The sequence below is a fragment of the Asterias rubens genome, chromosome 9, assembly GCF_902459465.1.
Source record: "Asterias rubens chromosome 9, eAstRub1.3, whole genome shotgun sequence".
Lineage (NCBI taxonomy): Eukaryota > Metazoa > Echinodermata > Asteroidea > Forcipulatida > Asteriidae > Asterias > Asterias rubens.
Window position 1 is genome coordinate 11,562,227 of NC_047070.1, and position 26,267 is coordinate 11,588,493.

Genomic DNA, 26,267 nt, shown 5'->3' on the forward strand with positions numbered 1-26,267 from the left:
CATTTTTCTTAGTTCCTGGAAACCCCAAAAACATACCTCATGGTGCCAAGTTCCTTCATCAAAACAACTGAGAATAGCAGCTAAGCATTGTTCAAAATCAACCCGCACTGCACATCTGCAATCAAACATTCAAAAAACAATCTTACTATTACACAGTCACCTTGAGGGGGGGGGGGGGGGGGTGCGTGCTAGACAGGAAACATGAACCTTTAGAGTGGGAGCAGTGAAACTCGGGGCATTCCCCCAATATCTGCATTTGCCTGGGAATTCTATTCATTAAATTCACAAAGATTCACAAGATTCACTTAATACACTGCGTCATCAGCTGGCTATAAGTTTGTGCAGGATGCCAAAGCACGTGGGTTGTCTGTGCAGGGGAAGGAGTTTGATTACCTCACATGGTCGAGCTGTGGGAAACTTTTCTGTATATTATTAATTATGTTAGTAAATGAGGCAACTTCTTTATAGTCTTTATTCTCCTTCTATGTCATCAATATATTTTAGTGGTCATGAGGAATATAAAATATATTGTATATACAATTTGTAGCCTATGAAATGATCTTTCATACGATGTCAAATTTGTATGTTGTGTTGATTCTTTGAGGAAGATTTCTGACAAACGTATTTACTTCAATTTTCATGTGGGAGTTCTGTCTCAAGAAAACTAACGAGATTTTCTTCCTTTTTTTCCCCTAAAGAAAGGCAATAAGAAACTTATCAGACAGTTTTACCCGTCTGATTATAAGCTTCTATTTCCAATTGTATTAAACATCGGCGCCTATTTTGCTGAAAAATCTGATCTGTTTTGAAAGCACTTAGCCAGCCCGGTCACTTTGGATAGCACGAGTGGGTCGAGCTAGGCCTGCAAAATAGCCCACGTCAGTGAACGGGTGCCAAGCTCAGTCAAGCCCATGCGAGATGAAGTTCATGACTTTATGAACTTTCAAGACAGTCATGATCAGTCCATGATTATTCATCAACAGTTCATAAAATGTTCATCACAAGAGTTTTTTTTAACCAAGTTCATGAACTGTTCACCCATTCAATTAATGAACATTTGATGAAAATTTGATGGATTTTCATGAAACTTTCTTTGCATCTTATGAACTTTAGGCTAATGAATAATCATGTTGCAACACTACTAATCATGAATGTTTGATGAACGTTCATGGTTTACAATGATCATGAACGCCACAGGTTCATGAACACTTTTTTTAAATGAAGAACAGTGATGAACATTCATGAACTTCATGACTTCATTACATATTCATAATGTAAAGAAATAGAAATTACATTGAACTAATTCCAAGGTTTTTATGTATAAAAATTGGTAATTCATATGATTGCCATAACTTGGGTTTAAATTTGATGGCCAATAAAATATATAAAGTTTTAATTGTTATTATCTATCTCTAAGAAGTATAATAAAATAAGGGAATCAATGTGTGGTGAAGAGGTTTTCAACTAGTGGTTTAAACCCAACGAGGCCTGGTTCTTGATAATCTTACCGAGACGAAGTATGGGGCACCAGAGCCTGTCTGATCAGACAGATGATATAGAGGCAATTTCGGGAATGAAGATATCAGGCCGGGTAAAAACTGACGTCTGGTTCTTAGTAAGGAATGAAGCCTTGGGGACAAGGCGAACCCCTTCTGGTTCCCACCGGATGTGGCACGGTTGGATCGTAAGTGCCTGGATTTCACATCCCCACCTTGCTGAAGCTGCAGCTATGAGGAAGGCCAGCTTGATCGAAAGTTGCAACAATGATGACCGGTGTGCCGGTTCATGGGGGGCCGCTACTAAGTTCTCTAGTACCCGCCCCAAGTCCTAGGATCGGGGGCCTTTCGTTAAACATGCCCCGAAGTATCTGTGTTAGCACAGGGCTCGATGAGATTGTGGAGCCATCAGCCGATCTGTAATTCTTAGTTGTTGTCACCTTCAGTTGGGAATTAAAGAGGTGAACCAGAAAATCTGACACCATCACTAATGACGCAGTGGTCGGATCCACAGGGCGGTCGTCACACCACCAACTAAAATGTTCAAGTCTGTTGTCGTAAACCTTTCGTGTGGAGAGGCGACGCCCCTTCGCTGCAAGGGTCGCAGCTTCTTCAGAAAGACCTGCTGTAATGAGGGATCGTTTGACAGTGGCCAACACGCCAGGTGGAGGTCTCCCGGCGCTGGATGTTGTAGTCGGGAGTGTGGCTGGTATAGGAGATCGTGTCGATCCGGGAGAATCAGGGGGTCCCCTACTAGAAGTCTCACTAGTCTAAGGAACCATGGCTGGCGTGGCCAGAAGGGAGCGATCAGGAGAATCCAGCACGATTCCTGCTCTATTTTCCCTATGACTCTCTGAAGGAGGGATATCGGAGGGAACGCATATGCGAACATGCCTGTCCAGTCTATGGCTAGGGCGTCGGTGGCCCAGGCCCTGGGATGATGGAATCTTGCGCAGAATACTACTGGTATTAAACAGGATTTCTCTTCGTTTATAATGAAGCCTACAGCCCTCGTCACCATGCAGGTGTTCTGAAGATATCGGGCTGTTTCCTCTTCCGATCTGCCAACAATCAGCCAGTCGTCCAGGTACATATAGATCATGATGTTCCGACGACGTAGATAGGCTGCGATTGCTCGTGTGACTCTTGTGAACGCCCTTGGTGACGGTGAGAGTCCAAAAGGGAGGGCCGTGAACTCTAGGGTGCACCCCCTTTGAGGTCGATTGATGCTGCCCATACCACCCTGGGTAGCGATTCCAGGATCACTTTTAGTGTTTCCATCCGGAAGCGTCTCGGTCTGATGAACCGATTGAGCGGTTTCAGATTGATTATAGGTCGCCATTCGGCAGTTCCCTCTTTTGGCATTAAAAAGAACGTCGAGAGGAACCCCTTGAACTGTTCTGCGTCTGCCATCGGACGCACTGCCTGCTTTTCTAGAAGGGAGGATATCTCCTTCTCAAGAGCTGGTGTTTCGCGAACTAGGGTGTCCGATGGAGGGGTGCTCGTGAACTCTAAACGGTAACCGTATTCGACCGTTGCGAGCACCCATGCGTCGGACATGATCTCTTTCCAAGACCCTACGAAATCTCTGAGGCGGCCCCCGACGGGTCCCAGTTCGGGGTCCAGAGTCGGTAGCAGGGCGTCCCCATATATATTTTTGTTTTGGCCCCACGCTCTCCGCTGGAGCGAGGGGGGAGCGAGCAGGGGAAGGGAACGGATTTAACCGGTATACCCAAGCTCTCTCCGCTAACTTCCTGCGCTGGGCGGGAGTACTTCTCTCGGGAATGGGGGAGTTTGACTGGTCGCGACCAGAAGAACGTTAGCCAATCGTAAATTTATTGAGCCCTGGAGTCAGCCTCCTTCTACAACGACCGGGAGTACTTCTCTTAAAGAGTAGGGAGTCCCACGAGTGTGGCACACTGACCCCGGAGGGAGTCCCAGGGAGGTGAGACGCTAGTTAATTTATACATCATATTTAATTAAATTAAGGAAGGTACGGAGACACAACAATAATATATATACACTTGGAAAATAAGGTAAGGGATGCACTCAATCTCCAAGCGCTCGGTCTCAACAGAATTCAGAATAATTAACTAGCAAATCATGCAAATAATTCTCAAGAATTCAAAGGATAAGTGTAACAGACAAACGTCTCGGGCTCTTCCAAAACGTCACTCAAGCTGACTGAAAACTCTACTAATGAACTGGTTGTAATCTTATAGGAATAAAGCGAACGTACAAGTACTCTAGCTAAAGCAAGAGGGTGGAAAAAACTCACGTCTACCACATACGGTCGCTAGAAAAAGAAGGACGTATTTGGCGGAGCTACTGCGTAGCATGCTGGGTGGGCATGAGAGGGCACCCTCTGGTTGTCAATTTTCAAGCGAATTAGCCTGACGGCTATGAAATATGCATAAGTAGTGGCTATTTGTGACCCGCTACGCGAAAATGAGTCAGATGTTGATAATTTCAAGGATTGAACAATATGCATGGCTGGAAAGAACACACCAACAGCAGTAGTTTGGTATATGTCTTAGCTTTGGGATGTATCACGTTGCTGAGTTACATCTGTTTGAAATGAGCAAATACATAATTTTTTCTGAAAAACGAACTACAAGTAAAGTGATGTTTTAAACTACCGTTTCGCACAAAAGGATACAAATTAGACATAAGTATGATCACAAAATTGTTGTATTCATAGTTTTATTGCCAACAAGTAAGTGTTCTAAAGGTTAACCATGCAAATATAGACCTTAAAAAGTAAAAAGAAAAAACCCCACATTAAACTGTCCATTACTAAATAATGCATTGGGCGACATCTGACTCATTTTCACGTAGCGGGTCACATTTGAGTAAGTGAATGAAATAGACTAAAAGAAGAACAATATAATAAAAATATCACATGGCACAAATAAATAGTTTTAAAATACACCAGAATTAAAATATCCATCAAAACAGAAATAAACCAAGGATGACTTGGAAAGGAAAGGGGGATGAAAAAGGACAAAAGGAAGGGGGGGGCACACAATACATGGGAACGTGTGGAATAGTCTTCCCTACCACATCAGCACTGCAAATACAACACCTTTATTCAAAACTGTCCTCAAAACCCACCTCTTTGCAGTTAAACAATGACCAGCGACTCTCTACAAACTTTTCTGTTCCTTTCTTTTGAACTGTTTATTTTGTATCATGAGCGAGCGCCATGAGCGCCTTTTTATGGCGGATACCGGCGCTATATAAGACTCCATTATTATTATTATTATTATTATTAGAGAGGCAAGAGGTGACATGGATTGGGAAGTACGAAGCAAATCTTCGAAAAAAATTGTTGTTAAAATAAGAAATAGCACTGGGTAAGAAGGAGAGGCGATGACGGTAAGTGTTGGATTTGAGTTGACGCAATCTCCCAGACTTATTAAAAACAAAAAGAATATGAAGTGGGTGGGTATTATCAAGTTGTATACTTTCCAGTCTTGACACTAGAGCTGCCTTGTAGATTGAACCCAAGTCGTTCATAGGAATACCGATGATCTTACTAGCAGATCTAGTGATTCTGTTGATTTTATTTTGATTACCAATTCAATTCAATTCAATTCAATTCACTTTATTATCCACGACGGGAAATTCATTTCGGCCTTTTACATGTATACAACAAATTTACAAACTTTACATAAAATTATTATCTACCATAAAACAGACAAAAAAACACTACAAGCCACAAAAGTCTATAAAAATATACTAGCATGAAAAGCTCACAGACAGACCATTGGCCCATGCAATGCAAGAGAACGTAATGACAGACTGAATTACACTTTGGTAAAACAACATGATAATATCCCGGTCAACGTTAAAAAATCTTAAGTTTCCTCACAAAATACATACGTTGGTTAGCCTAAGAGCATAATTTTTCAGTATTAACATTCCAATTTAAATGGCTATCAATGTGACTATTATGTTCAGTGACCATTTCAATATCAACACCATTTATGTTAACAGACTCGATCTCCGTCTGATTTTTCCGAAAATCGAATACAATTTCCTTAGTTTTTTTAAAATTTAAAACCATAACATTTTCTTTGCACCAATCAACAAACTTGGTAATTTCATCTCAATACCCTGTCTCATCCTCATGAGTAATGAATCCTGTAAGTGAAGTGTCATCTGCACACTTGAACATGGAACACGTGGCATTACTACATCTAAGATCGCTCGTATAAAGTGTGAAAAGTACTGGGGATAAAACACATCCCTGAGGGGCGCCTGTATTGGTATTGTGACGAAATTGGGGTGGACCGACACAAGTCTAATCTGAGCGTGACCGGCCATCCTGCTCCGAGTTACCCCACGCAGACTTGGGCACAGGGCGTTGGCCATGAGGGGAGACTGGAGCATGGCTAACCATGCATGGAGGGCCGCCCTGACTCGGATGTACCCAGCCAGAGTACGGGGCCGGTGACAATGGCTCACTACCCCGGTGACGCTTGCCCTTGTTTGGTCTTCTGTCTCTTGTGCTAAGACCGGCCCCGGAGGTAATCGCGGAGGAGACCTGGGTGACCGGGACGCTCAAGCAGCGGGTAAAACCCGAACTCGAGGGCCTGCCCTGCGTGCATGGTACATGTATGCCAGGGGAACCCCAGCTATCTGGCATCGTGTCACCAATCCTCTTTACTCATCACAAGTGCCCGCAGCCTTTAGCAGGGGCAGGTGCTGACCGGTTGAGGCGGCCCTGCAAAAGACGTCATGGACCGTCATATGTATGTACACGTATGTCATGATTTTGCTTGTATTGCATACTTCTGCTTGATATACATACGTTTTTGTACATGTACTTTGCATCAGGAATAAGCAAGTAGGGCATGCTTTGAGTGAAGCTTGAAAGCAAGCTAAAATTATTATAACTCTAACATTTTGATATTGTGGATAAATAATGTGGCGTAAATTTTCACCAAATTTATCTCCAGATCATGTGATCCACAAGTTCAAATTCAAGGTCAAAGTAGAGGACAAAGGGTTATCAAACCTAAACATGTTCCTACAAAAAAGGTTATGCAATTTCCTTTCCAAAGACACAAATTTAAACCAATTTGACCCAATGGTTACTGATTTATGGTCGTTTGAATATCGACGATCAGGCGCGTTTTGACCGAAATCAACGAGAAAGAGCAGGCCATAGCATAAAAACGGTTTACAGAATGGAGCTAAAATTTGAAATTTGAGCTTGTTGAGCCAAGATTACATCATAAACCAAATTTGAGCAAACTTGAAGAGTGTAGGGTATAACCCGTTGGGTGATTGGACACGAATTGACCCTTGACCCGTGCACCTACACTGACCAAAGACGGGGAACAGGAAGTCTCCCCTCTTGGCGTTGAGTCTGCCAGCTCGCGCAGCCGTCTGAGGCCTATGAGCTCGGTGATAGAGTGTCACTGGCGCCACCCTATGACAGCTTAGACTGTGCCGGGGGAACGGATGTACACCCCGAACTGACAGTCAAAGCCCTCCAGACTTTCATGAATTACTCATAATTCAAATACAAACACACAAAAAAAATACTCAACTAATTTACTACTTCTTTAATCTTTTTTTTTCTTTAAACAAATAAGGCAACAATCAGGCAAAGGTTATAATGATCGTGAAAATTGTTGGATACACTGATCTATCCGTCCTAAAGCTAAGAGAAAAGAGGACTTGGCTCGCATGTTGCGGGGCAGTGTGGGTAGAAAGGTTTAGGGCGCTGTTGTATTTAAAAGTCTTAGCAATATTGCCCGGCGGCATAGGGAATATGCAAATTAGTAATTCGACTCTACCAGTAAGTAGAGTGAAGTAGACGTATATAATTCAAAGAGTGTACTTACCCAGTAAGTTGCTTATCCAGAGAAACTTTGCATATTATGTAGGCAAGTGATTGTAAATCTTTGTTGTTTAGAGAGGCTTTCCTGTAAAAAAACAAACAAAAAAACAAGTCACAGTAAACAGTACATCTTATAATAAAGACAATAGGCAACTTGACATTGACTACAATGAGGTGCAAGAGGCCACAGTATACACCTCTGACGAACTGTGTGCACATAGAGATCACATCGAGTGTCACATTGAGAGATGAATCCATGACAACACCAAGATTGCCAGAATGATTAGCCAGATGAATAATTGGCTCTCTGATATGTATTAGCTGGTGATTGAGGTACAGTGCTGAACTTAATAAGGTGAAGTGCAACAGCTCAGTCTTCTTGTCATTCAAGACTAATATCTTGGCGACACACTATGACTTGATTTCATTCATGCAGTCCTCACAACTTTTAATTGCTTATGGTCATGATTCCTCCCCAATTTTATGTAGCCAGTGTAACGACCGGAATCCGAACCCACACCCTGCTGATCAAACACAGTGCTTGAATTCGGTGCTCTTAACTGCTTGGCCATGACACTGCCTGCCACTGCCACTACCGAGCCCTGAGGATTTTGTCCAACAAACAGTTTTCATTTGGTCTTTTCTGTTTTGTAGTCGGTGGAAGGTATCGGAGGGCTGCTTGTGCGGAACGGACGGCCAAATAAGATTTCGGCAGAGGCTTGCAGACCTGTGTCAAGAGGAGTTGCTTGAGGTTGAGTAAGGCCTGGTTAATGTCTTGATGCTGATAGCTAGGCAATGGCTGCACTGGTGGTGTTTTTAACAGCTGGAAGATAAGGGGTAAGTCGAATGGTAGTCTGTAAACAATGAAAACGGCCGAATCCAAAAATCAGGGCTAGGGTTTCTCTCTCAATGTTGCAGTAACAGAATTGAGCCTTGGAAAGGCTTTTGGAGGCGAAAGAGACTGGTTTGTCCTCTTGCAGGAGGCAGGCCTCAAGCCTGTTGTTGGTTTTGAGGGGTCATAATACTGTAGGCATGATGTGCTGGAGATGGAGCCTTTTGCATTGAATGATGCCTGGTGATTCTCTTGCCTCATTCAGGAGGTGTCTATTTACCGCAGTTCAATCAGGGGTGCTGTCTTTGTAGCAAAGTGTGGGATGTACATGTATGTTGAGACATTTGTGAAAATCCTCTTTATCTTGTGGGGTCGGGATTGCAAGATGTCCTCTATTCGCCCATGGTCAGGGCGGATGCCTGTGTAGGAGTAAACAGATCCAAAGAAGTTGATCTTGTTGTCTCTGATTCCGCATTTGGAGTTATTGTAGACTTAGGCTTTCTCCCTCGGCTGTTCATTAGGTTTAGCAGATTGGCATTGTGCTCGGCTTCGGTATGGCCATACACAGCCATGTCAACAACTTGGCGAAGTATCAAGCACCTTCAAAAGCTGGGTGAGTTCCTCTTGTGTGGGTACTGCAAAGATAACTATCTTATACTCAATGCTACTAATAATAAAGAGCTTGTTATTGACGTTCGTAAAAGTAAGCCTGAGCCTAGTAATATTGTAATTGAACACAAGTGTGTTAAAGGGGTTAATACATATAAATACCTTGGAGTTTTGTTTGATGATAAACTGGATTGGAGTGCTCACATGGATTACGTAATGAAAAAGCTTAACTCTCGCGTGTATTGTTTTCGTAAAATGAATGCTTTCAGGGTCAGTAATGAAATTCTTGTTACATTCTATTTAATTGTTCTATCTGTGGGGTATGAGTTATTGTGTGACGGGCTGGGGTGGGAACGCTTTGAAAAGGGATAAAGATAGGATTGATCGTCTAGTGAGGAAAGTAGGGAAAATGACGGGGGTGTTTGCAGTCGGTGGACTGTCTGCACCAGGGGCGGGTGACAAGTCTGTTTCGTCGTATTATAGACGATAATAGCCACCCGCTTCATCGTGAACTTACTGATCATATTATTCCAAGAAATGATAGGATGGGACTGCCGGCTGCTCGCACTAACCATCATCTTCGCTATTTTGTCCCCATGGGTATTACGTTTTTTGTATAAAAATAAGACTTGTGCTGGTTCACATTTTTTGCATATTTTTACCATAAATTATTCTCTATATTTTTATATTGTTGTGTAACATGGCCTGTCAGGGTATATATGTTTTCTTATTCTTAAATCCTTGTGCGTTGTATCAATGCAATGCAATTTCTTCTTTTGGAGATCAATAATTTTATGTTTCTTATGGTTCATGTGGAATCTTATGTGGACATCTTCTGAGGCTGTCATTCAGACACTTGGGGTCAAGGCAGATTCTCAGGGAACCATCTTTTTTGATGCTTGCGGTTATGGAGCTGCACCAGTCAGTATGATGATCAACGTAACGAATGACGCCCCCCTTTTCTATTTGATCAAGCTGGGCTTTCAGTTTAGGCTTGAGGCTGATGCTGCACTGACGAGGTACATCAATACTGTAGCATCTTCTTTGAGGTAAAGATGTGCCTTGGCTTTGAAGTTCCCAAACATGTCAAATTGTTTGGGAAACCTGCGCTTGGGGTTGTCGATCAATTTGACTGGTGACAGGGAATCACCGCGGCTGTCAACTGTTTAGGCTTTATGTAGGCTGATTGACAAAGTGGACTGTCAAAACCTTAAGCTCTTTGCATAGAGGTAGACCGGCAATGGCTGGGCTTGGAGCTTCGTTGCTTCACTCCAGGCAGGTCTGGATGCTTGATATCAATGTCAATCTTCAAGCATTGCTTCACTTCTGGCAGGTCTGGATGCATGATATCAATGGTTGTGATGGCTCATTGTCAATCTTCAAGCGTTGCTTCACTCATGGCAGGTCTGCATGCATGATATCAATGGTTGTGAATGGGTCATTGTCAATCTTCAAGCGTTGCTTCACTTCTGGCAGGTCTGGATGCATGATATCAATGGTTGTGAATGGCTCATTGTCAATCTTCAAGCGTTGCTTCACTCCAGACAGGTCTGGATGCATGTTATCAATGGTTATGACGGCTCATTGGCAATCTTCAAGTGTTGCTTCACTCCAGACAGGTCTGGATGCATGATATCAATGGTTGTGAATGGCTCATTGTCAATCTTCAAGCGTTGCTTCAGTCCAGGCAGGTCTGGATGCATGATATCAATGGTTGTGAATGGCTCATTGTCAATCTTCAAGCGTTGCTTCAGTCCAGGCAGGTCTGGATGCATGATATCAATGGTTGTGAATGGCTCATTGTCAATCTTCAAGCGTTGCTTCACTTCTGGCAGGTCTGGATGCATGATATCAATGGTTGTGAATGGCTCATTGTCAATCTTCAAGCATTGCTTCACTCCAGGCAGGTCTGGATGCATGATATCAATGGTTATGACGGCTCATTGTCAATCTTCAAGAGTTGCTTCACTCCAGGCAGGTCTGGATGCATGATATCAATGGTTGTGATGGCTAATTGTCAATCTTCAAGTGTTGCTTCACTCCAGGAAGGTCTGGACGCATGATATCAATGGTTGTGATTGGCTCATTGTCAATCTTCAAGCGTTGCTTCAGTCCAGACAGGTCTGGATGCATGATATCATTGGTTGTGAATGGCTCATTGTCAATCTTCAAGCGTTGCTTCACTCCAGGCAGGTCTGGATGCATGATATCAATGGTTGTGAATGGCTCATTGTCAATCTTCAAGTGTTGCTTCACTCCAGGCAGGTCTGGATGCATGATATCAATGGTTGTGATGGCTCATTGTCAATCTTCAAGCGTTGCTTCACTCCAGACAGGTCTGGATGCATGATATCAATGGTTGTGAATGGCTCATTGTCAATCTTCAAGTGTTGCTTCACTCCAGGCAGGTCTGGATGCATGATATCAATGGTTGTGAATGGCTCATTGTCAATCTTCAAGCGTTGCTTCACTCATGGCAGGTCTGGACGCATGATATCAATGGTTGTGAATGGCTCATTGTCAAACTTCAAGTGTTGCTTCACTCTTGGCAGGTCTGGATGCATGATATCAATGGTTGTGATGGCTCATTGTCAATCTTCAAGCGTTGCTTCACTCCAGGCAGGTCTGGATGCATGATATCAATGGTTGTGAATGGCTCATTGTCAATCTTCAAGAGTTGCTTCACTCCAGACAGGTCTGGATGCATGATATCAATGGTTGTGATGGCTCATTGTCAATCTTCAAGTGTTTCTTCACTCCAGGCAGGTCTGGACGCATGATATCAATGGTTGTGATGGCTCATTGTCAATCTTCAAGTGTTGCTTCACTCATGGCAGGTCTGGATGCATGATATCAATGATTGTGAATGGCTCATTGTCAATCTTCAAGCGTTGCTTCACTCCAGGCAGGTGTGGAGGCATGATATCAATGGTTGTGAATGGGCTCATTGTCAATCTTCAAGCGTTGCTTCACTCATGGCAGGTCTGCATGCATGATATCAATGGTTGTGAATGGCTCATTGTCAATCTTCAAGCGTTGCTTCACTCATGGCAGGTCTGGACGCATGATATCAATGGTTGTGAATGGCTCATTGTCAAGCTTCAAGCGTTGCTTCACTCCAGGCAGGTCTGGACGCATGATATCAATGGTTGTGAATGGCTCATTGTCAAGCTTCAAGCGTTGCTTCACTCCAGGCAGGTCTGGACGCATGATATCAATGGTTGTGAATGGCTCTTTGTCAATCTTCAAGCGTTGCTTCACTCATGGCAGGTCTGGATGCATGATATCAATGGTTGTGATGGCTCAATGTCAATCTTCAAGCGTTGCTTCACTCCAGGCAGGTCTGGACGCATGATATCAATGGTTGTGAATGGCTCATTGTCAAACTTCAAGTGTTGCTTCACTCTTGGCAGGTCTGGATGCATGATATCAATGGTTGTGATGGCTCATTGTCAATCTTCAAGCGTTGCTTCACTCCAGGCAGGTCTGGATGCATGATATCAATGGTTGTGAATGGCTCATTGTCAATCTTCAAGAGTTGCTTCACTCCAGACAGGTCTGGATGCATGATATCAATGGTTGTGATGGCTCATTGTCAATCTTCAAGTGTTTCTTCACTCCAGGCAGGTCTGGACGCATGATATCAATGGTTGTGATGGCTCATTGTCAATCTTCAAGTGTTGCTTCACTCATGGCAGGTCTGGATGCATGATATCAATGATTGTGAATGGCTCATTGTCAATCTTCAAGCGTTGCTTCACTCCAGGCAGGTCTGGACGCATGATATCAATGGTTGTGAATGGCTCATTGTCAATCTTCAAGCGTTGCTTCACTTCTGGCAGGTCTGGATGCATGATATCAATGGTTGTGAATGGCTCATTGTCAATCTTCAAGCGTTGCTTCACTCCAGGCAGGTGTGGAGGCATGATATCAATGGTTGTGAATGGGCTCATTGTCAATCTTCAAGCGTTGCTTCACTCATGGCAGGTCTGCATGCATGATATCAATGGTTGTGAATGGCTCATTGTCAATCTTCAAGCGTTGCTTCACTCCTGGCAGGTCTGGACGCATGATATCAATGGTTGTGAATGGCTCATTGTCAAGCTTCAAGCGTTGCTTCACTCCAGGCAGGTCTGGACGCATGATATCAATGGTTGTGAATGGCTCATTGTCAAGCTTCAAGCGTTGCTTCACTCCAGGCAGGTCTGGACGCATGATATCAATGGTTGTGAATGGCTCTTTGTCAATCTTCAAGCGTTGCTTCACTCATGGCAGGTCTGGATGCATGATATCAATGGTTGTGATGGCTCAATGTCAATCTTCAAGCGTTGCTTCACTCCAGGCAGGTCTGGACGCATGATATCAATGGTTGTGATGGCTCATTGTCAATCTTCAAGGGTTGCTTCACTCCAGGCAGGTCTGGATGCATGATATCAATGGTTGTGATGGCTCATTGTCAATCTTCAAGTGTTGCTTCACTCCAGGCAGGTCTGGACGCATGATATCAATGGTTGTGAATGGCTCATTGTCAATCTTCAAGTGTTGCTTCACTCCTGGCAGGTCTGGATGCATGATATCAATGGTTGTGATGGCTCATTGTCAATCTTCAAGTGTTGCTTCACTCCTGGCAGGTCTGGACGCATGATATCAATGGTTGTGAATGGGTCATTGTCAATCTTCAAGCGTTGCTTCACTCCTGGCAGGTCTGCATGCATGATATCAATGGTTGTGAATGGCTCATTGTCAATCTTCAAGCGTTGCTTCACTCCAGGCAGGTCTGGATGCATGATATCAATGGTTGTGATGGCTCATTGTCAATCTTCAAGTGTTTCTTCACTCCAGGCAGGTCTGGACGCATGATATCAATGGTTGTGATGGCTCATTGTCAATCTTCAAGTGTTGCTTCACTCATGGCAGGTCTGGATGCATGATATCAATGATTGTGAATGGCTCATTGTCAATCTTCAAGCGTTGCTTCACTCCAGGCAGGTCTGGACGCATGATATCAATGGTTGTGAATGGCTCATTGTCAATCTTCAAGCGTTGCTTCACTTCTGGCAGGTCTGGATGCATGATATCAATGGTTGTGAATGGCTCATTGTCAATCTTCAAGCGTTGCTTCACTCCAGGCAGGTGTGGAGGCATGATATCAATGGTTGTGAATGGGCTCATTGTCAATCTTCAAGCGTTGCTTCACTCATGGCAGGTCTGCATGCATGATATCAATGGTTGTGAATGGCTCATTGTCAATCTTCAAGCGTTGCTTCACTCCTGGCAGGTCTGGACGCATGATATCAATGGTTGTGAATGGCTCATTGTCAAGCTTCAAGCGTTGCTTCACTCCAGGCAGGTCTGGACGCATGATATCAATGGTTGTGAATGGCTCATTGTCAAGCTTCAAGCGTTGCTTCACTCCAGGCAGGTCTGGACGCATGATATCAATGGTTGTGAATGGCTCTTTGTCAATCTTCAAGCGTTGCTTCACTCATGGCAGGTCTGGATGCATGATATCAATGGTTGTGATGGCTCAATGTCAATCTTCAAGCGTTGCTTCACTCCAGGCAGGTCTGGACGCATGATATCAATGGTTGTGATGGCTCATTGTCAATCTTCAAGGGTTGCTTCACTCCAGGCAGGTCTGGATGCATGATATCAATGGTTGTGATGGCTCATTGTCAATCTTCAAGTGTTGCTTCACTCCAGGCAGGTCTGGACGCATGATATCAATGGTTGTGAATGGCTCATTGTCAATCTTCAAGTGTTGCTTCACTCCTGGCAGGTCTGGATGCATGATATCAATGGTTGTGATGGCTCATTGTCAATCTTCAAGTGTTGCTTCACTCCTGGCAGGTCTGGACGCATGATATCAATGGTTGTGAATGGGTCATTGTCAATCTTCAAGCGTTGCTTCACTCCTGGCAGGTCTGCATGCATGATATCAATGGTTGTGAATGGCTCATTGTCAATCTTCAAGCGTTGCTTCACTCCAGGCAGGTCTGGATGCATGATATCAATGGTTGTGAATGGCTCATTGTCAATCTTCAAGGGTTGCTTCACTCCAGGCAGGTCTGCATGCATGATATCAATGGTTGTGAATGGCTCATTGTCAATCTTCAAGCGTTGCTTTACTCCAGGCAGGTCTGGATGCATGATATCAATGGTTGTGAATGGCTCATTGTCAATCTTCAAGCGTTGCTTCACTCCAGGCAGGTCTGGATGCATGATATCAATGGTTGTGATGGCTCATTGTCAATCTTCAAGTGTTGCTTCATTCCAGGCAGGTCTGGATGCATGATATCAATGGTTGTGATGGCTCATTGTCAATCTTCAAGTGTTGCTTCACTCTTGGCAGGTCTGGATGCATGATATCAATGGTTGTGAATGGCTCATTGTCAATCTTCAAGCGTTGCTTCACTCCAGGCAGGTCTGGACGCATGATATCAATGGTTGTGAATGGCTCATTGTCAATCTTCAAGCGTTGCTTCACTCCAGGCAGGTCTGGACGCATGATATCAATGGTTGTGAATGGCTCATTGTCAATCTTCAAGCGTTGCTTCACTCCTGGCAGGTCTGGATGCATGATATCAATGGTTGTGAATGGCTCATTGTCAATCTTCAAGCGTTGCTTCACTCCAGGCAGGTCTGGACGCATGATATCAATGGTTGTGAATGGCTCATTGTCAATCTTCAAGCGTTGCTTCACTCCAGGCAGGTCTGGATGTATGATATCAATGGTTGTGAATGGCTCATTGTCAATCTTCAAGTGTTGCTTCACTCCAGGCACTCCGAGGGGTCATCACTGAGATTGGCTGTGTTGTCTTCCCAAGCTTGTTCAGCATTGGCATCGTTGTCATTGGTCACAAGGTCCACCTTCCCATTGGTATGGTACCTCGTGCTATCTTTTGGGTTGCGCGATGTTGACCAGCTGCGCTTTGGTGATTCGCTGCATGGTCCTGTGGGGGACCTGTTTTCGCATTGCTTGTGCTTAGTTTTCCTGCAAAATTTTGCCTTTTGCGCGGCAAGATTTGCACGCATTATTCCAAACTTTTGAATCATGAGTGATTTAACTATCTGGATGGATGATTTAACGGCTTCTTACTTTATTACGCCTTTTAAACAATAAGGCATTTATGAATGGGCATAAAAGAGTAGTGACTCATTCTTAAACTGCCATTTAAAACCTTGCAGGGTCGTGGCCTTTACAAAAGTGAGCACTTTACCCAATCATGAATTATTTTCAGACTCTTTTGTGTCATATGAAAGCTGAGTCCATAAGCTATCCATACATAAAAACATTTTCCCCCAGAATCTATCATATTTTTTTATTATTCGGCAGCCATTTAAAAAGTGTACATTTTTCTTTAAACACCCTGTCTACATGTAGCTCAATAATGTTTAGGAATGAGGCATCTTCGTAAGTCAATAACGAAAACGTGACCAGCCTCAATAAGATTGTTTCCATGAGAGTTGAGAATTCATCAAGGATTAATGATGAAGGAAGTCAGTATTTGCAGTTGGGAGGTGGCCGTTATATATGGGAAGATGATGAAGACATCACATTGATATCCAGAGCTCCCTTGAATTAAAGTTGTTTATTTTGTTGAGCTAAATCATAAATCCATCAACCTATACCTTGAGGGCAAGGATGACAGTGAACGATGTACGTGTAGTTACACGCAACAGTGTGGTCATCAAAATCACATCCTGACAGCCATCAGTGATGGCTATAATGTCAATTTAGTTGCGATAATGAAATCACACAGAGTGGCAGACTTGGTCAACCCCTTTACCGGTAAGTTGAAAAAAACGCACAGGTAAATTTTTGAAGACAGAGCCATATTTGTCAAAATTTACAGCGCATTTTCTCTTCGTTGACTGATCCCAGATTATGATGCAACTCTTCTATTTGCAAGAGCAATATGTCATACGTGACAACCAGCGCAGCAGCCTCAAAACTGTATAAAGAGGTGTCCCCCAAGATGACAATAAGTGCTTGGTGCTATCAAGGGTTTTGTTGTTAGCAACTGATGCATAGAATGAACAGAAGACGATAAGAGGGAGCTGACAATTCCTGTGAGCCTGCTGTGTAATGTTTACATGTTACACAGCAGGCTGTATCAAATATCACCTAAAACCTCAGTTTCAGTAAGAAAATAACCCATCTGATTTAGTATTGCAGAGAGCCAACAAGTGAACAACAAATACCTCAGTGCAGAATACGCATAATCAACTTAACGGCACAATCATTAAAACGTATGACAGTCTAATATCAGCGCCTGAATACCAACAAAAAAGGGAGGTCCTCCTCAATGGCATCACAGGGGAATGGTTTGAACTTCAGTCAGGCAAAGAGGCTTGCTCTCAGCCAACCTTTTGAACAAATTTTGAAGAAAAAATCATGTCTGATGGTTTCAAGGACCACACAGGTTCAATCAGTACTGAAGTAAAAACAATCATTTAAAGGAGAAAAAAAAGAAGGAACTAGAACACAAATGTTTGCAAAAAATAACACAGAGGGGTTTCTGCTCACGGAACATAACCACAAAGTGTCATGCCTTCATACAGTCATACTGAAAATTGCATATCATATTTAATATGTTATATTTGGTCAAAAACGCTAAAGGAACTCTTTGTACTAACACTGTCTGTGAGTTCAAAAGAGAGATATGATTTTTTTTCCTTTTTAGAGCTTCCTGTGCGATCCACAAGTTAAGACCAAAGTGGGGTCATGTTTTTTAAAGAATTTTTATTGTGTCATACTCATAACCTACAAGACGGCGAAAAGTTATGTCTTTATAGCATGTTAATCCGATCATTTGTTATTCAATTCAATTCAATTTAAAAATGGTTTATTAAAACATGACTCGCAGTTAAAAAAAATGAATTGCACATGTCAACATCATAATATGTTAAAAAAAATTACATCAAGTAGAAGTTAACATAGAAAAGGACATCAAATAAAAATTATTATTATATACATTGGCAAAAATACATTGGTAAAAAAAACCAGTAGGCACAATTATTATATATACACACATAACTATATTAAAAGGCATTTAACAGACTGACGATTTGAGGAATTGCACTTTGTTTGTAGCGAACTGTTTTACATCTGGGTGGGTCATATTTATTGGTGTGTCTTAAGTTGATCTGACAGTTTCTATGGGGAGGTAGCCAATTTCTACACATGTGATGGGATTCGATTGGATAAGCAAAATCGCTACACAGTTTGTCTCTACGGTTTTCAAGGGTTTCAAGTTTACACACATTTAAAGCTTCCCTATAAGTAGAATAGTTCTTACCAAAAATTATCCGACACACCCTTTTTTGAATACGTTCCAATTAATTTGTTGACCTGCTCTTTAGTTAGATTACCATTGAACAAAGGAACACAGTAGTCTAAAACAGGTCTAACATAACCCTTGTAAATTGCCAATAGATCATTTAGAGGTAGATTATGAGAACGTAAACAACGCAACATGTACAACTTTCTGTTACATTTTTTTATTATCTCATTGACATGTCTGTCCCACTTTAAATTGTCTTGAATAATCACACCCAACACTTTAACATAATGCACATTTTCTAATTGAGTGTCATTAATAAGCAGGATTTCATGATGTTGCAAGTTTCTGGCAAAAGACACTGACATTGTACAACATTTGGCTGCATTTAACTTCATGTTATTAACGGAAGTCCAGTTTTGTAGATTGACTAAGGACTGTTGAATATGAGGTAATTGAACAGAATTTCGACTTTCAACAAAGGTTAAGTCATCAACATATTTATAGTAAGGGGTGTCGTCATCAATACAAGCATCGTTGATCATAATAAGAAACAATACTGGGCCTAATTTTGTTCCTTGGGGGACTCCAGTGTGAATTGTTTCCCAGGAGGAAAATGTTCCTTTATACTTCACACGCTGCCTACGACATTCAAGAAAACTAATAACCCAGGACACAATACATGGCCGTACTTGTAACTGAAGCAGTTTTTGAACCAATATATTATGATCAATTCGGTCAAATGCTTTAGAGAAATCCGTTAAAACAATGGTGGAAATTGATTTAGGGTTGTCTGCATTTTCATACAACTGATGCAACAATTTTACCAAATAATGACAAGTGGATAATTTGCGTTGATTGCCAAATTGGTTAATATCAATTTTCCCGGCAATGTCATCCAACAACCATTTAGCTACAAAGGTTTCCGCAATTTTGGCGATACAACTGGTAAGTGCAATTGGTCTCAGCTCAGCAATGGTCGGAGGATTAGTTTTGGGGATTGGTAATACTTCAGCACATTTCCATTGTTCAGGGACTTTGGCCTGATCAAAGGAAGGGTTAAGAATGTCAGTTAGTGGAAAAGACAACTCATAAGCAAACTCACGCAATATACGTACAGGTAAATCACCAGAAATACTAGACTTGTTAGTTTTAAGCTTACGAATTTCCTTGTATACTTCTCTTGGCTGAACCTGCGGACAAGGCATGGGTGACGGTAAATAGGGAGGTAATAGTGATCTATCAATACTTGGAATGTCCTTAGCTATAGATATAAAATTATTATTTATCAAATTAGCTACATGTTCAAACTGTCCATTGCAATCAACCCCAGGAACAGTTATGGGTGGCTGATCTCGTCAGTAACTTTATTTGTCGGTGCCAGCCAGCAGGGTCATTGGTCTTCAGATGACAAACTTTATTTTGGTAGTAATGTCTCTTGGCTGACGAGATAGCATGCATGACTCTTGTCTTCACATGACTCCATAAGGGCCGGTTGTTTTGATGCCAAGCCTGTTGTCGTTGTTTTATAACCGCTTTAATTTCGGCCGTGATCCATGGCTTGTCAGTCGCGTGGAAACGAATATTGCGAGTAGGTAAGTGGACATCAAGGTGCTGTTGGATTGTTTTGCATAGTAGATCACACTTTTGAGATGGATCATCGATTTGCAAGTTTTCTTCCCAGGTATGGCTAGTGAGCCATGAACCGAATGACCTGAGGCCACTGTCTGTCAATGGGCGTACAGTCTTTTTGCGACTAACTTGGTTAGTTTTTACAACTTTGTCTTTAGGCACCCAAAGTACACAATTATGGTCGCTTCTAGCCACTGGACAAAAAATTTCAGTCTGAAAATAAAGATAAGAATAATTTGTGATAATCTTATCTAAAATGTTAAGACCTCTAGTCGGCTGCAAGACAACTTGAGTAAAACGCTCATCCTGTAAAAATCCTTGGATATCCAAGTCATTAAAATCTCCAATCAGGGAAATTCCAGCACCCGGATACTGTACTTGAAGAGAATCGATGCTTGCAATGAGATGATCTATATAGTCTTGGGCATGAGGACTCCTTGGTGGGAAGTAGACAACACACGTAATAAGAGATGACATTTGACGTGGTAGTCTAGGGGGTCTCATGTGGATCCAAAGAGCTTCAATGTTATCAGGAACGTGTATTGGTAGTTCCCTCGCTTTCAAAAAGTGCCTAGCATAAAAAGCCACTCCACCACCCTGGCGGTTACTTCTTGATTTGAAGTTAGCAGAAAATCCAGGAATGGCAAACTGGTCGGGAGGCGAATCAGGGTGTAACCAAGTTTCAGTAATAGCTATGGTATCAGCATTGTTGGCATTGGCTACCATAGTTATTTCATCAAATTTGTTGACTATTGATCTAGAGTTTAGCAGGAACAGTGTAGGTAAGCAATATGATTTCTTAGGACGAGCAGTCGTCGTGATTGTTACCTTTGTTAGACATCTTGATTGGAGTCTTAAGGCTGATTTTTCTTGAAAACTTGGTGCTGTAGGTAGACGTGGGCGTATTAAAACATCAATCTTCTCATTGTTGACATTATTGTTATTGTGGATAATTGGATGTTGGAGGTTGACAGCATTTCGATGCGTCTTCAACCCACCACGGTGTCCTCGACGAGTAGAAGGTTTGATGTTAAGTCCAAGAGTTTTGATGATGTTCCAAGTTGGTGGTGGAACTTTTAGCTTGTCACATTTGGCCCTAACACTGTGAAAATAACGACTGGAATACTGGTGAATCGAGTCCTGTGTAGTTGGTCCTGGGTTAGGATCAATATCACCACATTGAACCAATGACTGAAATGTTGAAGTTGAGTTGTCGTAATATTGAATTCTCGGCCCTACATATTTAAAAGGTATATGTTTAGGCTCACGTATACCTGCAGTAAAACTAGGAACCAAGTATACAGTACATTGTGTCCTGCTGTAGAAACTCCATGAAAGCAGCAGAAGTAACACAATGTGACCCTTGTTACTAGTCATTGTTCAGTTAGCAGATCACCATTCAAGAAGCGTGTAGTCCCTTGTAGAGTCTTTTGTTGTTGCTTGGCACAGTTGAGCGAGCATGGCCAAGATGGAGGAAGTAGTATGACTGTTACTGTAGACCACTTCAGGTATAGGTTCAGAGAAACGATTCTCAAAAACACCTTCAAATTGTTAAAAAGTTCAGTTCAAAAAGATCCTGCAGTGTCAGTAGGCCTTAATGCAGTGTTTACTAACAAAACTAGAGCCTCAAGTAGACTAAAAACAACACACACACAAAGACAGTTGTGGAGCAAGTTTGGTTGAGCTGCATGTAGTACAGCGCCCAACACTACTTGTTAAGTTTTACATTCCTGATTGGAGTGGAAGAAAAGGTTGAAATGTAAATGAGGTTTTGAATAAAATGCAACTGTTTCATGAGGTTTTAGATGGCACAATTTAAAAACTTTAATGTGGTTTAGGAATTGTGTTGTTTTTGATTTTCCTATTTGGATCGAAAGGAAAGGTAAAATTTGGGTCAGGTTCTGGAATAAAATGTTAATAATGTCAAATATTACAAGACGGCACAAAGAATGAAATTTGTTGAGATGTGGTTCAGGAGATATCCTTTTTGTTTATTTTAAAGCTTCCTGCTGATAACAGAAGTAAAGGTCAAAGTGGGTGGTCAGTCTTCTTCATACAATGTTACGTGTGCTGTACATGTAAGTCACAAAACAGAACAAGAAATGTAACTCTATGACATGCGGTCCACAAGATGTGTTTTGTTAGCAATCAATTTTAAATAAATAAATTGAAAGCTACCCTCGTATAGATCATAACATCAAAGAACACATAGACCAAATAAAGTTTCAAACCTGCAAAAATAGACAATACGCTGCAATTTTATTTACCACATATAGGGCAGGAATAATTGTGAGATAAAAATCAATTGATTTTATGTGGGACAGCCTTGGTTTCAAGATTGGCTAATAAACTATTTATGTCATTATAACTAAGTCAATTAATTAATTATTTTAAGTTGGTTATGTTTTATGTTAAACTTCATGACCTAAGCTTTCATATGGTATATAAATAATGAATAAATATATGGTTTATAAATATGAATTGATAAGACTTATTCAAGTATGATTGTATAATGTGAATAGGGCTGATAAGAATCATAATAACAAACCAAACTAGAGCTAAATTGCATTTGTGCACAAATGCAGAGCTGATTCGTTAATAACATTTTCATATTTCTCCACTTAATTTGAAATTCTCTTTGCATCAAAGCAGTTATGACCAATCCAGCCTATTTAAAAAAAATTGTTGGATTATACCATGTTCAGATAGCATTTTATGACCTAAAGGTGCAAAAATGAAAAAAAATCATGTGATGACGTCATCATGACGTCACTTCACAATTTACAAGAACTTGCCAGTATCTAACATTCTACCAAGGTTCAACTTTATCGCATAATTGCCTCAGGAGATATACGATTTCAAAAGATGCACCTTTAATGCCACATCATGTGACCTCTAGTGACGTTAACAATTTCAAACTTCACACATATGACGGCTGCCTGACGATCATTATGTGTGTAAATTTTGAGGTGATTACAAAAAACTTCACCACACACATCTTCAAAAAGTCCATTTTGATGAGTTTTCAACCTGTCGCTAGAGGGCGCTATTACACTTTGTGACGTCATTGATATTTTTTGGAACTGCCCACAATTGCCAGACACTAACATCGTTGAAAGCAACTTCATACCTTTTGCCAATTTTTGAATTAGAGGGCACTTCCGGTTTCGATCGGAAGTAGAGGTCATGTGAGGTCACGCACACGAAACAAAATGAAGACCTAATTTATCCCTACCTAATCCCGAAAACAGAAACCTACGGTCTCTTATGGCTGATTTGTTATAGATTTTCAAATATTTAAAACAAAACACCTTTAAGATGACATCACGTGACTTGTGATGAAGTCATTATGACATCCTTGTTTTGTGATGATCATTTCACCAATACCTTTCATCACTGAAAGTTTCATTGCATTTGCTCTTTGGGAACATTGCAAAACAGCACTTATAAAAATTATTTCTTAAGATGACAAATAAGAAAAAATAAAAATAAAATAATAATAATAATAAAAACTTTAACAAAAACAAGAGCTGTTTCGCTGCGCTGCGCTACGAAACAGCTAATAACAAATCTGGACAAAAACAATAGGCATTTCAGCTACAGGGCCGAAACCCCTAAAGTTAAAAGGTGGAAATACAACGTTAGAAAGTGGACAGACTTGGACTTTACCAACTCACACCGGGATGTGGAGCATAGGAGTACATACATGTAGAAAGAGCAGGTTGCAAAGACATATGTGGTGCCCTACTAACCAACAGAGGTATATTGATACATGTAGGTGACATTGGCTAAGTAAAACCTCTTGTTACTATCGCTTATGCATAGGTACAGCATGCTTCAGAGCAACAGTAATTAGGTGTAATTCGGTGTAATTAAGTGTAATTAAATCAGTCAGGCATGCAACTGCCCGATGAAAAAAAAAGAGGAAACTTTTCGAGACCCACAATGGTACCCTAAAAAGTGTTGAGCTTTTTTATGCTCTTAGGATCAATCTTAGCATGTATGACAAAGACAAAGTGAAGTGTTTTATACAACTAAAATAACATGGAAAAACACCTTGCCTATGTATGCACCGTAATTCTAAGGTGGCAAAGCATCGGGAGTTGATTAAGTTGAGGAAAACTAACTATTGTTTCCCAGGTAGTTATGAAATTTGCATAAAATTATTATTCCCCCCCCAAAAAAAAAAAAAAAAAAAAAATCTGATTTTTTTTTTTTTTTTTTTTTTGGGGGGGGGAATAATAATTTTATGCAAATTTCATAAACAATAGTTAGTTTTCCTCAACTTAATCAACTCCCGATGCTTTGCCGCCTTACAATGTTCGGTGAGAGCCACTTGTTCCCGCTTGCCGTCTTGCACATCACACAATATGCCATTCCTGGCTTGTCCACTTTCCGGACGGTTTCGGAGAGCAGTTTACCGTCTACGTCTTATTTTTCCAACCAGAACCACTTCCAGGTATTTTTTACTCTTTTATCTATGGCTTTAATTTGGCCAGGTACCACTCGGTCCCGCTCTAAAATATCTTTTCTTTTGGATGTCATTTTGACGGACGTTTGAAGATGCGACTGTTTCGTAGCGCAATGTGAGACTCGCACACAGCAGCAGTACACATGTACGTTTGGTAACTAACTCACACACACATACATACATGTACAATACGTGTATACTATTGCAAAATAGCGGGACCAGACGAAGACATGACCTTAGACTCATTTCAAAGCTGTATAATAACTTGGTTTAGCACACAACTCACCTGCGCCACGGGGTGCGTTCCACTGTTCCAGATTTTTCGACCGTACACACGGCTATTAATGACCGCACGCAGTGTGTAAACGTATGCATTGCTTGCTGTGGGCTTTAGATTGACCATGCAGTAGAATGGATTGCGTGCCGCGGCAGAGGCCAGACCATGCGTTACTATGCATTGTTGTAAATTGTCTTAAGATCGCGCTAACCGCGGAATGTTTTTCTTAGCGCTAATCAGTTTTTTAAAAACGCGGAATTCCGCGGAAACGCGGAAGAGTTGCATGCCTGATCAGTTGTGCGGGCTTCAGCTGAGCACCCATTTGTTTGTAAGAGTTTTCATTTTCAGTGCTTGGGCACTCCTCCCAGAACATGTCTTGTTTATTCCCAGGCTTCTATTGAAAGCTTACAGACAAGGTCACGGTGGAAGTTGGACAAGGTCTCTGAGTTAAAAAAAAGTTGGACCACAAGGCCTTCCAATTATAAAAGTACTGACTTCTGGCTTATGACAAACTTAACAGGAACTACTTTGCTGAAAACTAGTTGCAAGTCTAAAAGGTTTGAAACAGTCTTAATACTTGCCTATTACGTGCTATCACTAAACAGTGTGTCAACATTTGTATTACTTGACGTAGATTAGACACAGGGAGAAGTCTTGGTACAGCCTGTGGATGCTTACTTTGAGGACAGCTGTGAAATAAATAAAAAAGTTAATTCCAAGCATTAAAAATGTTAACAAATAATGTTTAAAAACCTCAAAAAGTAATATAATAACAAAAACAATGAGACACGCGTGAAACTAGAAAACATACATGGGGCCGACAAATAAAAAGAAACGGGAAAAAGACGGTCAAGTGTACAATGTCACAAAGCACTGAAAGGTTTGTCGTGACTCCGAGTGTCCCTACCTCCACTAACCCAGCCTCCCCCCCCCCTTCACCACGCTACTTGCAGAATTATTGTCAGCAATGATTTCTAGCGGTTGCACAGGATCGCAGGGACGAATGCACAAGGAGGGGCAGCTTAGATGTGGGACGGGAGAGGGAAGGGGCACAAAGTGGGACAGGAGACTGGGTACAAAATTCTGACCTTGTGCTCCACCCCCCCCCCCCTTATAACACTTCATTTGCAGCATTTTATACACAACGCTTTTAGCAGGGTTGCCACGCGGAGTGCGGCATCCCGCCAGCCAATGATAAAAAGCTTTATACACAGGGCGAACATTTATTTACACATAATATGTGTGCTGCCCAAGTGCCAGTAAAATTGTACAAGCTTAAGGGGATATTGCCCTTGTGGCAATGTTGAGTAACTTAGGTAATTTGTTTGGGGGCAAATATGTCGGCATTTCTGGGTTTACAGTCCTCTGTGCATAAGTATTGTTTGGGTTTTCAATTTGCGAATAGAGTGATTATTATGACAATAATAGCTACATGTAATTAATGTTTTTGTTTACCTTGCGTTGTTGAGGACGCGTTAACACATTTTATCCATCAATGATAAAATGCTTTATACACAGGGGAACGTGTAGTTACACTCAGTACGTGTGCTGCCGAAGTGCGGTTAAAATTGTACAAGCTTAGGGGGTATTTCCCTTGTGGGCAGGAATGCGCGGCCAGTTGCCATGCACTAATACTGAGTAACTTAGGTAATTTGTTTGCATTGGCATTCCTGGGTTTTTATATACAGTCCTCTGTGCATAAATGTTGTGTGGGTTTTCAATTAGCCAATAGGGTGATTAATAGGACAACATTGGCCAATTAATGTTTTTGTTTACCTTGCATTGTTGGGGAAACGCTAATTAGTGCGGGAT

The 26,267-nt window shown here is 41.6% G+C and overlaps 1 protein-coding gene across 1 annotated transcript in view; it reads right to left on the reverse strand.

The window, feature by feature from the left end:
- Positions 1 to 26,267, reverse strand: part of LOC117294628 (protein FAM178B-like) — a 199,369-nt gene that overhangs the window by 24,045 nt on the left and 149,057 nt on the right. The window contains exons 11-13 of the mRNA XM_033777124.1: positions 25,037 to 25,144; positions 7,355 to 7,435; positions 37 to 115 (exon numbers count right to left, since the gene is read on the reverse strand). Of these exons, the coding sequence (XP_033633015.1) occupies positions 37 to 115; positions 7,355 to 7,435; positions 25,037 to 25,144 (268 nt within the window). The remainder of the gene's footprint in view (positions 1 to 36; positions 116 to 7,354; positions 7,436 to 25,036; positions 25,145 to 26,267) is intronic.